The sequence below is a fragment of the Neomonachus schauinslandi genome, chromosome 7 (genome assembly GCF_002201575.2).
Source record: "Neomonachus schauinslandi chromosome 7, ASM220157v2, whole genome shotgun sequence".
NCBI classification, from domain to species: Eukaryota; Metazoa; Chordata; class Mammalia; order Carnivora; family Phocidae; genus Neomonachus; species Neomonachus schauinslandi.
The window spans coordinates 34304163-34319105 of NC_058409.1; the positions used below are offsets into that span (position 1 = coordinate 34304163).

General features: G+C 42.1%; 1 protein-coding gene across 1 annotated transcript in view; it reads left to right on the top strand.

Annotated features, from left to right (window-relative positions):
• Nucleotides 1-1190: 1190 nt before the first annotated feature.
• The window catches only part of KCTD16 (potassium channel tetramerization domain containing 16), a 257970-nt gene continuing 244217 nt past the window's right edge, over nt 1191-14943 (top strand). The window contains exons 1-2 of the mRNA XM_021701966.1: nt 1191-1318; nt 1682-2841. Of these exons, the coding sequence (XP_021557641.1) occupies nt 2010-2841 (832 nt within the window). The 5' untranslated portion in view covers nt 1191-1318; nt 1682-2009. The remainder of the gene's footprint in view (nt 1319-1681; nt 2842-14943) is intronic.

Below are 14943 nucleotides of genomic sequence, written 5' to 3' on the forward strand. Positions count from 1 at the left end.
ACATATTCTTTGGAAAGAGCATCATTAATTCCAGAGAGACTGTATTTATTTATTCATTTGCTGGGGTTGGGGTGGCACAGGGATGGAGAAGAAGTGGGGCGGGGGCGGGGGGAGAGGGCATCTGAAGGAAAACATGGTTTAATCCCCTTTGCTTTTAAGGAAAACCCCTTTGTAGCTTGAACATTGGGGTCTTTCGGTGTGCTTTCTTCTTCTTTCTCAAAAAAGCCTATATGGAGGCGAAATTTGCCCTTCAGCAGAAATTCAGTGCCTGTGCAAAGGGTTTGTTTGTAGATTTTTCAAATGCAAAAGCACTTGTGTTTCTGTCACCGCTGGGGTGGGGGGTTATTTCTGGGGAAGGGTGGCGTTGGTGGAGGTGTAAAAGGCAGGAAGCCGGAAGAAAAGGCAAGGCGAAGGCCGCGGCAAACTCCAGACTCGCGGGCAGGACGCGGAGGGAAGTGGCTGCGCGGCGCCGCGTCCCCGCCCCAAGCCCGGAGCCGGGCAGTCGCGTGCCACGGCCGGTGCGCCGCGTCCCCGTGCAGTCCTGGCGACCTGTCACCGAGGACGACGTGACTCGGAGCTGCCTCCGCTTTCTCCAAGCCATATTCCTTTAAGATGATGTAATAGTCATTTCTCTGGATGGTATCTTGCCTGCACTGCTGAAACAACAGCTTCCGAACTGCACTGGGAACTGTGGAACCACCCAGCTCCGCCGCCCGCCGGAGAAGCCCGAGCCCGAGCCCCCCGCGGCCTCTCTGCGCTGCGGCGGCCGGGCTCCCAGCGGCTCCCACCTGCATGGGAACATGGGAGTCCGTTTGCCCTTGCCGGCAGGTGGGGTGGCTACCTGGGACCCCAGCAGGGCACATCTATCTGGCTTTCTTTCTGCTCCTGGGCTTTCTGAAAAGCTTCTAAGTCCCAGTACCTCTTCCAACTCTCTTCTGTTTTAAGGATTCTTTCTAAAGGTTTGAGTTTTTTTTTTTTCCCCTTTTTACTGGAGAGGCTTTGGTTGGATATTTTTCTCTGCCTTGCTTCTTCAACCCAACCACCTCTCATTACGCTTTAACTTTTCTGTGACTTGTTTCAACTTGACATTGGGAGTGAATACATACCTATATACATACATACAAATACACATTTATATAAATATTTACATATATCTATATAAAATTATTTTCTAAGAGCACATCTCTCTGGCACTTTTCATTGATACCTCTGTCCTTTACCTCTTTGGGATTTGACAAGCTCGACTCTGGCTGTGGATTCTGATTCCTTTGCAAATGGGTATTTCTTCATAGGAACTGGGTTTCCAGCACTCACTAAGGTAAGTTCTGAGACTTATTGCTTTTCCTGCCCAGCTTGGAGGAAAAAAAAAAAAAATCCCCTTTTAAAAGTTGAAAATCATATATTCCTTTTTAAAGCAGAAATACCAATAGAAATATTTTTAATACTAATTGCTGGAGACAGAGGCGTATGGATAAACATGTAGACACAAAATAGCTTGAGAGAAGCTACAATTTAGTTGAAGAATGGCTGAAATCAGTAGTTCCAGGACTGCTTATGTAAAATAATCTCTCCCTCCCTCCCTCCCTACTTCCCCCCCTCCCTCCCTCCCCCCTCTCCAGTGGTGTCTCTTTTTCTGACTCATGCTGGGTTTGAGGAAATAATTTTCTCTCTTTTCCTTCAGACAGACCTCTGAGTAACTGGGGACTTGGCCTGCCTTGCCTACTGAGCTTGGGGCAGATCGGATGGAGATGAGTTGGTTATATTCTATGAAGTAATAGCTCACCACCAGCCAGGGTTTAAACTACTTTTGCAGCATCACTTCACCTGTGGACTCTTCTAAATTTTGCTTCCTTGGGGGAAAAAAAAAAAAAACTGGGGTGAGAGAAGGTCGTTTTTAACAAGTTAGCATCCTTCTCCCTCTTTGATAAGTTGATGCAAAGGATAAGGCTGTGACTCCACTGGATTTCACCTTCAAATCAGAATAGGAGAAGAGCAAGAAGAAAGGGACAATGGCTTTAAGTGGAAACTGTAGTCGTTATTATCCTCGAGAACAGGGGGCTGCAGTTCCCAACTCCTTCCCTGAGGTCGTGGAGCTGAATGTCGGGGGTCAAGTTTATTTCACCCGCCATTCCACATTAATAAGCATCCCTCATTCCCTCCTGTGGAAAATGTTTTCCCCAAAGAGAGACACGGCTAACGATCTAGCCAAGGACTCCAAAGGAAGGTTTTTCATTGACAGAGATGGATTCTTGTTCCGTTATATTCTGGACTATCTCAGGGACAGGCAGGTGGTCCTGCCTGATCACTTTCCAGAAAGGGGAAGACTGAAAAGGGAAGCTGAGTACTTCCAGCTCCCAGACTTGGTCAAACTCCTGACCCCTGATGAAATCAAGCAAAGCCCGGACGAATTCTGCCACAGTGACTTTGAAGATGCCTCTCAAGGAAGCGACACGAGAATCTGCCCTCCTTCCTCAGTGCTCCCTGCGGACCGCAAATGGGGCTTCATTACAGTGGGCTACAGGGGGTCCTGCACTATGGGCAGAGAAGGGCAGGCAGATGCCAAGTTTCGGAGAGTTCCCCGGATTTTGGTTTGCGGAAGGATTTCCTTGGCAAAAGAGGTCTTTGGAGAAACTTTGAATGAGAGCAGAGACCCTGACCGAGCCCCAGAAAGATACACCTCCAGATTTTATCTCAAATTCAAGCATCTGGAAAGGGCTTTTGATATGTTGTCAGAGTGTGGATTCCACATGGTGGCCTGTAACTCCTCAGTGACAGCATCTTTTGTCAACCAGTATACAGATGACAAGATCTGGTCAAGCTACACTGAATATGTCTTCTACCGTAAGTACAAAGGGTTCTTTTGATTTTTCATCTTTATCAATTCTCTTTGCAGTTGTTTATGGTCTGCATGTTCAGTCAGTGTCTAAGGAATACCATTTGGGATTTTTTTAAACTCCTGAGGTATAACTAGAATATTAGAGGTTCTAAATCAGGTCTCACATCTTATCTAAGGCAACTTTTATCTGTTTTATCAGTAACATCAGAGAATATTCAAAGGTCTATGCAAATGATATTGGTTTAGGTAATTTGGGGATTGGAGGCAGACATGTATGTCTGTTTGCCAGATATGGGATTGTGAGGAGAAGACGATGGCTGGAACTTGGCTGTTGGTCCATGGGAGGTTAGCAGACTCTGAGTGGATGAGGTGGTGCTGTCCATTCTTTATTTTTTTATTTTTTTAATTAATTAATTTTTTAATGTAGTGTTCCATGATTCATTGTTTTCGTGTAACACCCAGTGCTCCATGCAGTACGTGCCCTCCTTAATACCCATCACCGGGCTCACCCATCCCCCCACCCCCCTCCCCTCTAAAACCTTCAGTTTGTTTTTCGGAGTCCATAGTCTCTCATGGTTCGTCTCCCCCTCCGATTTCCGCCCCCCTTCATTAGCGCTCACCATAGCACATACCCTCCCCAATGTCTATCACCCAGCCACCCCATTCTTTAATGTGAACTTTGGGACCTGTTAAGCCAGTTGCTGGAGACTTGCTTTCATCAGGGGCTCTGAGAACACAAATGGCCGTTGGGCAGAAGGATGTGGTCTCGGATAGGTAGACGGCACTAGGTAGACGGCAGCATAGGCTGACAAAAGACCCCCGGGCTCCCCTACCACGTCTGAGATTCGCTTTTATAGCCTTTACAGGTCTGCTGTTTGATTCTTTAGCATTTTGTCCTGAGACTTGAGTTGCACTGCAGACTTAATTAAACTGAACTTCATGTAAGAGTCATCCAGAAGGAACTAGATCTTTGAGAACTGTCAGTCACAAGCAGGTATCTTCAGACACCTGAGGTGATAGAATTACTGACATAAAAGGAAATCAAGGGGGAAAAAAGGCATGGAAACAGTTGTTCTGGAGCTTTTTAAGTAAGCGTTTCTTAGAGGTCAATCCATTGGCTTACATGACGATTTATGCTACAGATTGCTTTGTTTTATGAAATGGCATCGTTCTAAATAAACCATAAGCCATTGATCTCTGAAGGGAGAACAGTAAATCAGTCTGTAAAGTTTAGTGCTTGGTTTAACAGTGGATTTTCAACAGGACCCGGGAGTTGGGTAAAGTGAATTCCGTAAGAAATGTTTCCATGTTAGCATTCAGTTTCCTCTCATTCTAAGGCAAATCCATAAATTTGGGGATTAAAATGTCTAAGTTTTTTTTTTTTTTTTTAACATAAAGGGACAACTGAATTTCTGGGACTGATTTTTGCCTACGGTTGTGTTTCTTCATGTGGAGATGGTGCTGGAAACAGTGGTAAAGAGGCCAGTGGCAAGCTGAGTTGTTCTGTGCTGGGGTATCACCCATTAGATTTTTAGAAGTGAGGACCCACGGATTGTGTGGAAAGGACAGCCTGCAGAGGAAAATGAAGCCAGCTATCAGTTCAGCAACATACTGATGTGTAATAACAAGCATTATTTGGTCCAACAACCCTATCGATGGCCTTTATCTATAATCTATATCTTCCTCGATGCTGGAGCTTAGTCACCAGATACTGCTTTCTTTTTTCGGGTGTAGAGATAAGACTTTAGCTTTTTAGCCTTCTGTGAAGGAATCTGACATTATCTGTAATTCTGTAGAAAAAATATCTGTTCCTAACTCTTTTGGAAAAATGTATCTTAGAAAGAGTTCAAATCTAGTTTTGTGATATTTACCTTGTTCTCCAATTTCTAATAAAATAGCATCTTGAGAAGCTTTAGGCAAATAAATGAAAACATACCAACCATGACCCCCGCCCCCGAAAAGGACCACATTAGATTTCTATCACTTGCTCATCTAAATGAGACCCAGAATCTGACATGTATTTCCCTGCTAGCTCAGTGATATTTGTGTGTTCATTAAAGACTCATCCGTCTAACACTATGTCCTCTTTATATTGCTCTGAACAGGTTCTGCTCTGCTGATCATATAATTGCTTCCTTCTTTGTTGGGTTGCTGAGAGGTTGCTGAGGAGCAGTTTGCTCTCCATCACTCATGGACAGGCTAGCACAAACACAATGCAACTTCATATTGCACAGCATATATATTTTATGTGATATACTTCCCTTTGTACCTAACATTCAGAGCTAAGTATTAACTCTTCCTCTGTCTTAGGACCAATAAAACTGACAGCTGGCTTTCTAGGGTGCATAACAGCTTCTGTGCAGATGTTTAACCATAATTATTTAATTAGAAGCTGCCAACTGTGCAGCTTATATAGATAAGCATTAATTCATCAAGCTGTTGTGCTCGGGTTAATGGGCTGAAACTATGGGAGGTGCTCTAAAGCAGGGAGTTGACTCTGCAAAGATGCTCTTCATCCAGCACTAGCCCTGCCCAGCCCTGCCTTGTGCTGCCCAGCATGGAGCGCCGGTGTGCACTGTGTGAGCAGAACACTTGGAACCACCACCTGCGAGATTGGAATGGGCGGCATGAGTCCCCAGGAGCATCTCTACATCCTTAAATTAAAAAATCAAAAAACAAAAAATAACCAACCAGCTAACCAGCAAACAAAAAAAGATGCTCTTCACAGAGAAACTCAACTTCCTCCTTGGTTGAAAAAATTATATTGTACATACAAACTCCTTAGATCCAAGGAATTTACTCCAAGCAATCAGACTCTTCTAATAACCTGGGGATAATACAAAGTCATTTTGCCTGGATCCATATCACAGTAAAAAATGAATAATGAGAAATGAATACATTGCATAAGGTGGTTGACAGTCATGGGGAGAGACCCCCTTCTTTCCATTTGCCTCATTTTCTTCCAAGTTCTCCAAAGGGAAATTGAAAGACCAAAATCTCCCTGTCATTCATTAATAGGTTAGATTCTTGCCTCATTTAATCTTAACGTGGACCTAGAATTGATGGTCAACATCATATAGACTGTTTAGTTAATGTAGAACTGTGAAGAGTTAAAGTCAACAGGTGTTTGTATGTGTTTAAGAGGGTGATAAGAAATGTGTTTGTCTACATTGCTTACCATAATATGATATGTGAGATGCTATGGATTATGATTCACTTATCAGCAACCAGGAAAATGATTGATGTAGGAACATAGAAAAGAAATCTCTAAAAAAAAGAAAAAAAGAAAAAGAAAAGAAATATCTAGTGGTGCCTGGGTGGCTCAGTCGGTTAAGCATCTGACTCTTGGTTTCAGCTCAGGTCCCGATCTCATGGGTCATGGGATCGAGTGAGCCCCATGTCAGGGTCTACACTCAGCAGCAGTCTGCTTGGATATTCTCTCCCTCTGCCCCTTCCCCCACTCTCTCTCTCAAGTAAATAAATAAATCTTAAAAAAAAATTATTTGTCTAGGAGTGCCTCACAAAGCATTTTAGATATGTCCTTTGTTTAAATTTAAAACAATGAGAAGATACCTTTTCTTCTCTACCACCCCACTAGCTAAATAATTACCTCTCTTTTCTCTTCAAGCATTACATAGAAGGCAGTATCACAAACATCAGAGAATGCCTTCTTGACTCACCTGTAAATGTAATGGGAGCTGAGTAATCTGGATAAGAGAAGTCCTGATTTTGAACCAGATACCAGGCTATTCATACCACTTAGGAGCAAAATCACAGGTGCATAGAAATAAATGAACCTGCTATTTAGAGCCATCTTCCAATGCCCGAGAGTGAGAAGATTGTTTTTGGTTGGAGAGAACTATACACATTTTTAAAATCCTACCCATTAGTGAGTTACTTCAGACAAATGCCTGAAACACTCAAATTCAAAGGAATTTGCCTCTAATTTTACTGCGACAACATGACAAGTAGGGAGTTTAATTCATAGGACGCATACTCCAAAAACACACACTCTGAGTTCTGTGAATTATAGTAGAGACACCAACTCATTGCGTCTTCAACAAATTGCTGCTTGTCAGTGCATTTTAATCTTCTCTTTACTTCATTTCCTTAAATTTAAAGATTGTTTCCACAAAACTCTCTAAATTGTTTTATGTACTGTTAACCTTAAAAATTAAGCTGCTAGTTATTTTACCAGCAAAAATGGGTTTATTTGGGAATAGTAGAAAATTGCAATTCAGGATAAGCAAGTTAAAGCAAAGCCATAGGCAAGACAAAGAACAAAGGAGAGAAATTCTCTTTTATGGGGAGGGAGGCATTGAGCAGGGCTGTTATAAACAAAAAGCCCATTGGAGTAAACTGGGAGTTTGCAGTATACTGGCTTTTCATTGGCTCAGTTGTGATGGTCTCTTATTGGCTGGGCTGTTGCCAGGGAAGTAGACAAACTTTCTTCCTCCTGTGGGGCAGTAAAGTGGAATGGACTTGCAAGGTCTATGTCTTCCTGTTGGGTCTGCAATTGATGACAGGTGGTAGGGTGTGAGAGTTTCCCTTTCTGGGATCTGGATTCCACTTGGAATGACGTTTCCTTTTTAAAATTTTCATGGTACACAGTACTTCAGGGCCGTTGAATGAGATGGGGGGTTGGAAATAAGTCAATCAGAAAATGAATTCTCAGAATTCAACTGCATGACTTTGTTTTGGGAAGAGATACACAGCTGTGACTGCTGTGATTAACCTACCCAACAATGACTTTGGAAACTTCAGTAAGAGGGTATGTTCTTAACAAGTAGAAATGCAGCCATCCTGAAATGATTCTAGCTCTTTTTCTACTGTTTATTTGAAAGATACCAATGATAACTTCTATTTTTATTGCTCATAGAGTATGATGTTGGTACGTTCAAAATGACATAGCAGAGCAACGTAGTGAAAATGGTGAAGGTTTGGTTTTTACCACCACCTACATCTCCTCTTTCTGTGTTGTTTTTCTGTCTTCTTCACCTTAGAGACTTTTTAGTCCTGTTTTAGTCATTTCTGCTTCCTGTTCTTTCTCTCCATTGTCAGTAAAAATTCTCTTCTGCCGTATATTTAGAATACTTTCAAGGCATGGTGTACTTTTCTCAGGGGTTTTGGTACATAAGAAACCTTTTGATAGTTGTAGATCAGGTGACTTAGTATCCCAAAAAGAGTGTTCTGAAGACATAAGGCTTCTTAATATATAATTTAAAAATATAGCACAATTTAAATATAGGGCTTCATCGTGAGGTTGAACTGGACCCATGCTTGGGCAGATATGAAATGACAAAGGGCAGGTGTATGGTTATAATTTTTTTTTAATCTCTTTAAGGTGCTGTGCTTTGAGTATGGGGCTCAGTATAAGAGTGATATAAGCATGCTAGTGAAATATTTTATTACAGTATTTTCACTTTCATGCCAAACAAGATATGTTGTTACCTGAGCCAAGTCCCTTGTATGATTCAGGTACTTTCTTCCTAGGTCTTGAATTTAGCAGCAAGAGAAGTGTCAGTATGTGGGCAGAATGGGGAGGAGGTCTCTGAGATTGCCCTTAAGTGCCTCAATATGTTAAAAAATATATATACAACTAGAAAGAGAATACCAAATGTCCCTGGAAGCCTAATGAGGTTTAGGTCTTATCAAAGAAATTAGAAAAGGAAAGAGCTGAGAATATGCCAAAAAGCTCCATTTGGAAGCCCTCCAAGCATGAACAATGGTGAGGAGTGACTGTGCACAGGGGAAGTGTGCATCCAACATATAGAAGAAAGTTCTTCAGAAATGGATACATGGATGCTCAGTTTCTGTGTCATAACTGACTATTGCTCTTTTTCTTTGTTTTTTGCTATAGCTTTCCTCAAATAGTGCATTTCTTGGCAAGTCAGTGAAAAAAACTTCATACAGAAATTTTCAAATGCATCCAAATGTAGACACCCAGTTCCAATAATTACAATTAACATTACAAGAGCAATCTTGTTTTATATATATTCCTACCTACTCTCCCTTCTGTCTGCACATTATTTTGAAGCAAATTTCAGACATCAATCATTTCATTCATCCACAGATACAGTACTGTATGTTTCTAAAATAAAACAAATTAAAATAAAATATAACACAATACCATTATCACATATAAAATTAGTAATTCTTTAGGATCATGTAATATCTAATTGATGTTAAAACTTTTGATTTTGTTACAGTATTTTCTTAAAGTTGGCTTATTAAATCAAGATTCAAATAAGGTCTATCCATTATCTTTGATTCCTGCTTCTTTTTTCATTCAAAATTAAAAAAAATATTGCATTTATCCCATATGCAACCAAGTGGCAAAATGTATATCTTAAATCTCTTTTAATCTCTCCTTCCCTCCCTCCTTTCCTCTTTATCTTTCTTTCTCTTTTTCTCTTTCTTCCTCCCTCCCTCCCTCCCTCCCTTCCTTCCTTTTTTTAAATCAATTTATTTGTTTGAAGAAACCAAATTGTTTGCCATGTTCAATATTCAGCTTTCTGGGTTTTACTGATCCATCTCTATGATCTTTGTGATGTCATTAAAACATTTTTTTCCTGAACCCTATATTTGTGAATTTGTTAGATCTTGATTCTAGATTCTAGAGACTCAATGGGACTCATGTTCAGTATTTCTGGCAAGAAATCTTTATAAGTGATGGCAAGTCCATTTTTTACATTATTGAAGCATAATAAACATAGAGTATTATATTAGTTTCAAGTTTACAAAATAATGATTCAACAATTACATTACTCAGGGATCATCATGATAAGGGTACTCTTAATCCCCTTTATCTAGTTCACCCAAGGCAAGTCCATTTTTAACTTTTAATTTGCTTTGGAAGGCAATAAGAAACCACTATTTTTCTTTCCAGTCATTCAAAAACTCTCTATTATTCCCTTGCTGTTCTTTTTTTAAGATTTATTTATGTATTTGAGAGAATGGGAGGGTGGTGAAGAAGAGGGAGAGAGAGTCTTAAGCAGGCTCTGCGTGGAGCATGGGGCCCAATGCGGGGCTTGATCTCATGACCCTAGGATCAGGACCTGAGCCATAGTCAAGATTTGGATGCTTAACTGAGTATGCCACCCAGATGCCACTCCCTTGCTATTCTTATCATTAAAATGGGCCAACATCATGGGTGCAGTGAGCCTACCAAGATGTGCAGCGGGTCCTGTAGACTGGGAAGAAGAATCATTTGGGGTGGGGAAGTTTCCCTCCTGGCTATTCAAATTTTATATTCTGGGATTCTTTCAACTGTGCTTAACTCCAACGACTGAACTCATCATCTGTATTCCCTAAACCTCCTGTCTTCTTGTGCTCTTTCTCACAATAATTGGCATCATCAGTCACTCATTTCCCCAGGGAAGAATGGAACCTAGGTGGCATTCCTGACTCTTCCTTCTTCCCAACCTATGACAAATCCTACCGGTTCTTCTTCATCTCTCTCAAGTCCATCCATTTCTTTCCATCACCACTGATGCCAGCCTGGCCCAGACCACCAGCACTGCTTTTTGTTGCTTTGGAACCCTGGGAGCATCCCGAGTGAAATCTGAAACCAGCTCTGTATGCAGAGGGCAGGAAGAGATTGAAGGAAGAGGCAGGGCTCTCTAGATTGGTAGGTTGCAGGCTTAATAAGCAAGAGAATTCACTTATAAGACTTGTCTTAGGCAGCCACAAAACAAATAGATTTCTGCATCCATCTACCATATCTTAAAAGTCTATATAGAGGCCTTAATGGGGTTCAGTGACATAAACCATCCAGATGCTCTTAACACCTTATCTCTATCTCAAGGCTGTGTCCTTGGAGTAGCTTCTGGGAGCAGGGAAGGCAAGTGGAAATCACATTCCAAAGATAGGGGAAGGGATGAGGAGCCTCCGGTTTGCCTCGGTCCAACTCATGGGTCAACCAGTAGCCGTATCCTCTTGATGACCTCTCCCAAAACTTTTCTAGACTACTGCAAAGAAACTTAATTTGTCCTCCCTATTCAAAATTCAGTGTTATCATCCCCTTTGAAACTGTTCTCCCTGTTGCAAGAAAAAAAAAATGGTGAGAGTTCTAAAATGTGAGCTTGACCATGTCATTCCTGCTTAAAGTTCTTCATTGCCTTAAAACTGCTCATAGAGTTAAAGGCAAACGCCTTAACCAGGAATCACAGCCCCTCATGAGATGACCTCTCTTTCCTTCCCCAGAATCTTCTGTTGCCATCCTGCCCTTTGTATTTTTAATCTCAGCTATATTCAATTTCTTTCAGTTTCTGAATGCTGTTATGTACTTGCTTCTTTGGTTTTGTGTGTGATGTTCTCTGCCTGGACCTCTACTTCCACCTGCTTTGATGAACTAAATCTTCAGGTTCCAATCTGGAGATTACCTTTTCTGGGAAGCCTTTCCTAGCCCACTGTATCTGGTTAGGCACACCTTATCTTTGACCCAGAGGACTCTATTTTCCTTTACCATGGCACAAAAAATATTGTATTATACTTGGTTATTTAGCTGTCTCTTTTACATTATCTGTAAACTCTGTCAAGATGGGAACTGTGACTGTCATGTTCATCACAATACCTGGCACAGTACATGGAATAAATGTAGGTACTCTGTAAATATTGTCCAGAAGAATGAGAAAGAAATGCCCACTGCAGAGTTCGGTTATGGTCATAGATGCCACTCTCTTGCATACACTATTGCATTATCTCTTAACAAAAGAACAAGAGAGCAGTGATGGAGTGATGGCACTTTAAATAATAATAACAGCTTTTCCAAATTTCCATTGAGTGCTTTGGCACTGGGATAAGCACTTTACATACAAATTGGAAATCTTACTGAAAGACTCTGGCTCTTAGCACCTGCACCGACATTTGAGCTCAAGGGGACTGAGGAAAACACTTTGCAGAAGCGGGATCCCCTGTGGTCTCCTTTTAGTTGGTTCATCCATGCAGGGGCAAATCAAAGCTGGGTGCGACCGGGGTTTGAGGAACAACCCAGGAGGGACTCAGGATTCAGAAAAGTGTTCCAAAATTGAGAAAGTAGCTCCAGGAGGAAGAGAGCTCTATGAGAATGCAAAGAATGTTTTGAGCCCAATCAGGTTGTCTTAATTTTCCTCCTGCTAAAGTATTCCATTTCCTCCTCCCTCCCTTCCCACAAATGTTAGTGATTGCTCCTTAATACCAGAGGCAGCAGAACATGGTAGTGAAGGGCTGGGTTTTGAGGTCCAGACTGCTCGAGTTTGAATCCCTAGCTATTGGAATCATTGACAAATTATTTTACTTCTGTGCCTCATTTTCCTCACCTGTAAAATGGAGCTGAGGACAATAGTACTTACCTCATGCGGCTGCTATGAGAATCAAATGGGTTGCTATATATAAAGTGCTTACGACAGTGTCTGGCACCCACCCGGTCAGTGGTGTGAAGTGTTACTGATTACCAGGATGGCTGAGACAGAGTTGGTTTCTTTAAATAACCCACCTGATACTTTCTGATACTCCCTGTGGACACTTTGCCCAGAAATACACATCCAGAAATTTTTCTTAATTATTAGAGAGAGAGAGAGAGAGAGAGAGAGTGCACGAGCAGTGGGGGAGAAGCAGAGGGAGAGGGGAAATCCTGAAGCACATTCCCTGCTGAGCACGGAGCCCAACACGGGGCTCAATCCCAGGACCTTGAGATCATGACCTGAGCCAAAATCAAGAGTTGGACACTTAACCAACTGAGACACCCAGGCACCCCCAAATGTATTTTTAAAAAGGAAATTCAAGCCATGGGTTTTACTTGAATCTGAATATGCATAAACACCCCAAAAGGCTTCAAATTCTAACTCTTTCCATCCCCTTGGCTATTCCTTTGTGGATGTCATTAATAGTGCCTTTCCCTCCACCCTGTTTTCAACTTGTGGCTTTTCAGAACCTAGGATAATAGGAGATAGAACTGAAATTTAAGACCACAACTTATATTATGTATTCTGTCACTGCAGAATTAGAATAACCTTTTATGAATCTCAACCTGGGCAATATTCTCCTTCGTGGTGACAGAAAATGGTTATTGAACATGCCACTGACAGTAGGATCATTCAAATTGCTCCAAAAATGAAGACAAGACATTTTGCTCCACACTGTGAGTAGCTGCACTGTGTGGCATTAAAAAGAAATTGGAGTGCTAATTCAGGACTGTTGCCATGTGACCTGCTCAAAAGCTGCCCATGGGAAGAAATTGATACTTTCCACTTTCATTCATCAGCCACATTCCAAAGTAGAAAATTCTTACCATTTTCCCACCCCAATTTGTACTGACCTTTTATTCTGATACAATGTGACTGTCCATTAATTACATTGGTGAAAATAGAAGGCGACCCATTATACATAACTTGATGGAGCACTTCAGATGCCTTAGGGCTGTTGTCTATTGTGTTTTAGACAATAGACTGTCCAGATCAACAGCACTACGCAACTAAATAGAGAAAAGGGGAGGTAGGCTCTGGTAATGGTGACTTTCCTGTAAAGGGGACCCTGGAGCAGCAGAGACGTTCTAGGGACTGGGATACGGACAAGGGGTGTATGGATGTTAGTGGGGCAGAAGTGTACAGTGAAAACCATGGGGCGGCTTGAGACCTGGGGAAGGGTTGCAGTTCTGCAAATCCCCTAATCACAGAGGTAGAGCTGGTGCACCAAGCGAAGCACATCAAGCCCTGGTTGGGAGTCATGGCTCATTGTGTTACAGCATAAACATTCAGTTATGTCAGGTAGAAAAACTTTCCTATGGGCATGCGCCTGCAAATGTGCACTGGAATGCAAAGGAAAATAGGATTCAGTTCTCATTAATTTGCTTTTTAGCCAGTGAGGTGAAATATCTCTTTTTCTTTAAATAGAGAGATACCTAGGGGTGCCTGGGTGGCTCAGTCGTTAAGCGTCTGCCTTCGGCTCAGGTCATGAGCCCAGGGTCCTGGGATCGAGCCCCACATCGGGCTCCCTGCTCAGCAGGAAGCCTGCTTCTCCCTCTCCCTCTCCCCCTGCTTGTGTTCCCTCTCTCGCTGTGTCTCTCTCAGTCAAATAAATAAATAAATAAATATATATATATAAAAATAAATAGATACCTGTGTGGATCTGTACAATTTTGCTGAGCTGCATTGTAATAGAAAAGTGTTAATTTCTATTTGTGTAAGAAAAGCATGCATTAAAAAATGAGCAGGGACACCTGGGTGGCTCAGTCAGTTGAGCGTCCAACTCTTGATTTGGGCTCAGATCATGATCTCAGGGTTCTGGAATCAAGCCCAGCGTCTGGCTCTGCCCTCGGTGCGGCGTCTGCTTGTCCTTCTCCCTCTACTCCTCCCCCTGCTCGCACTCTCTCTTTCTCTCTCAAATAAGTACATCTTTAAAAAATATTTAAAGTACAGCCTGGATTTCATTTTTTTTTAAAGACTTTATTTATTTATTTGACAGAGAGAGACACACACAGCGAGAGCAGGAACACAAGCAGGGGGAGTGGGAGAGGGAGAAGCAGGCTTCCCACTGCAGGCTTCCCGCCGAGCAGGGAGCCCCATGCAGGGCTCGGTCCCAGGACCCTGGGATCGTGACCTGAGCCTAAAGAAGGCAGACGCTTAATGACTGAGCCACCCAGGCGTCCCTAGGTTGTTTTTTTTTTTTAAAGATTTTATTTATTTATTTGACAGAGAGAGACGAGGAGAGAGGGAACACAAGCAGGGGGAGTGGGAGAGGGAGAAGCAGGCTTCCCGCTGAGCAGGGAGCCCGATGTGGGGCTCGATCCCAGGACCCTGGGATCGTGACCCGAGCCGAAGGCAGCCGCTTAGCCAACTGAGCCACCCAGGTGCCCGCCTGGATTTCATTTTTAAAAAATGAGCAGTTTTGCTTGGCTTTTCTGGATAAGAAACTCTTGTGGCATGGACCAGTAGTGATTGATGATATAATGTGTGATACTTTCAACATCATAAAGGCTTCTTTTAGTCATTTGGATGCTCAGTAATGTAAAATATTTGTTTGAAAAGATCTGATTGCTTCCCACTTACTGAGGACCTATTTTATATAAAGTACTTCTCTTTGTTTTGGTAGGATTGTCCAATTGAGATGGGAAATATCATAACTGTATG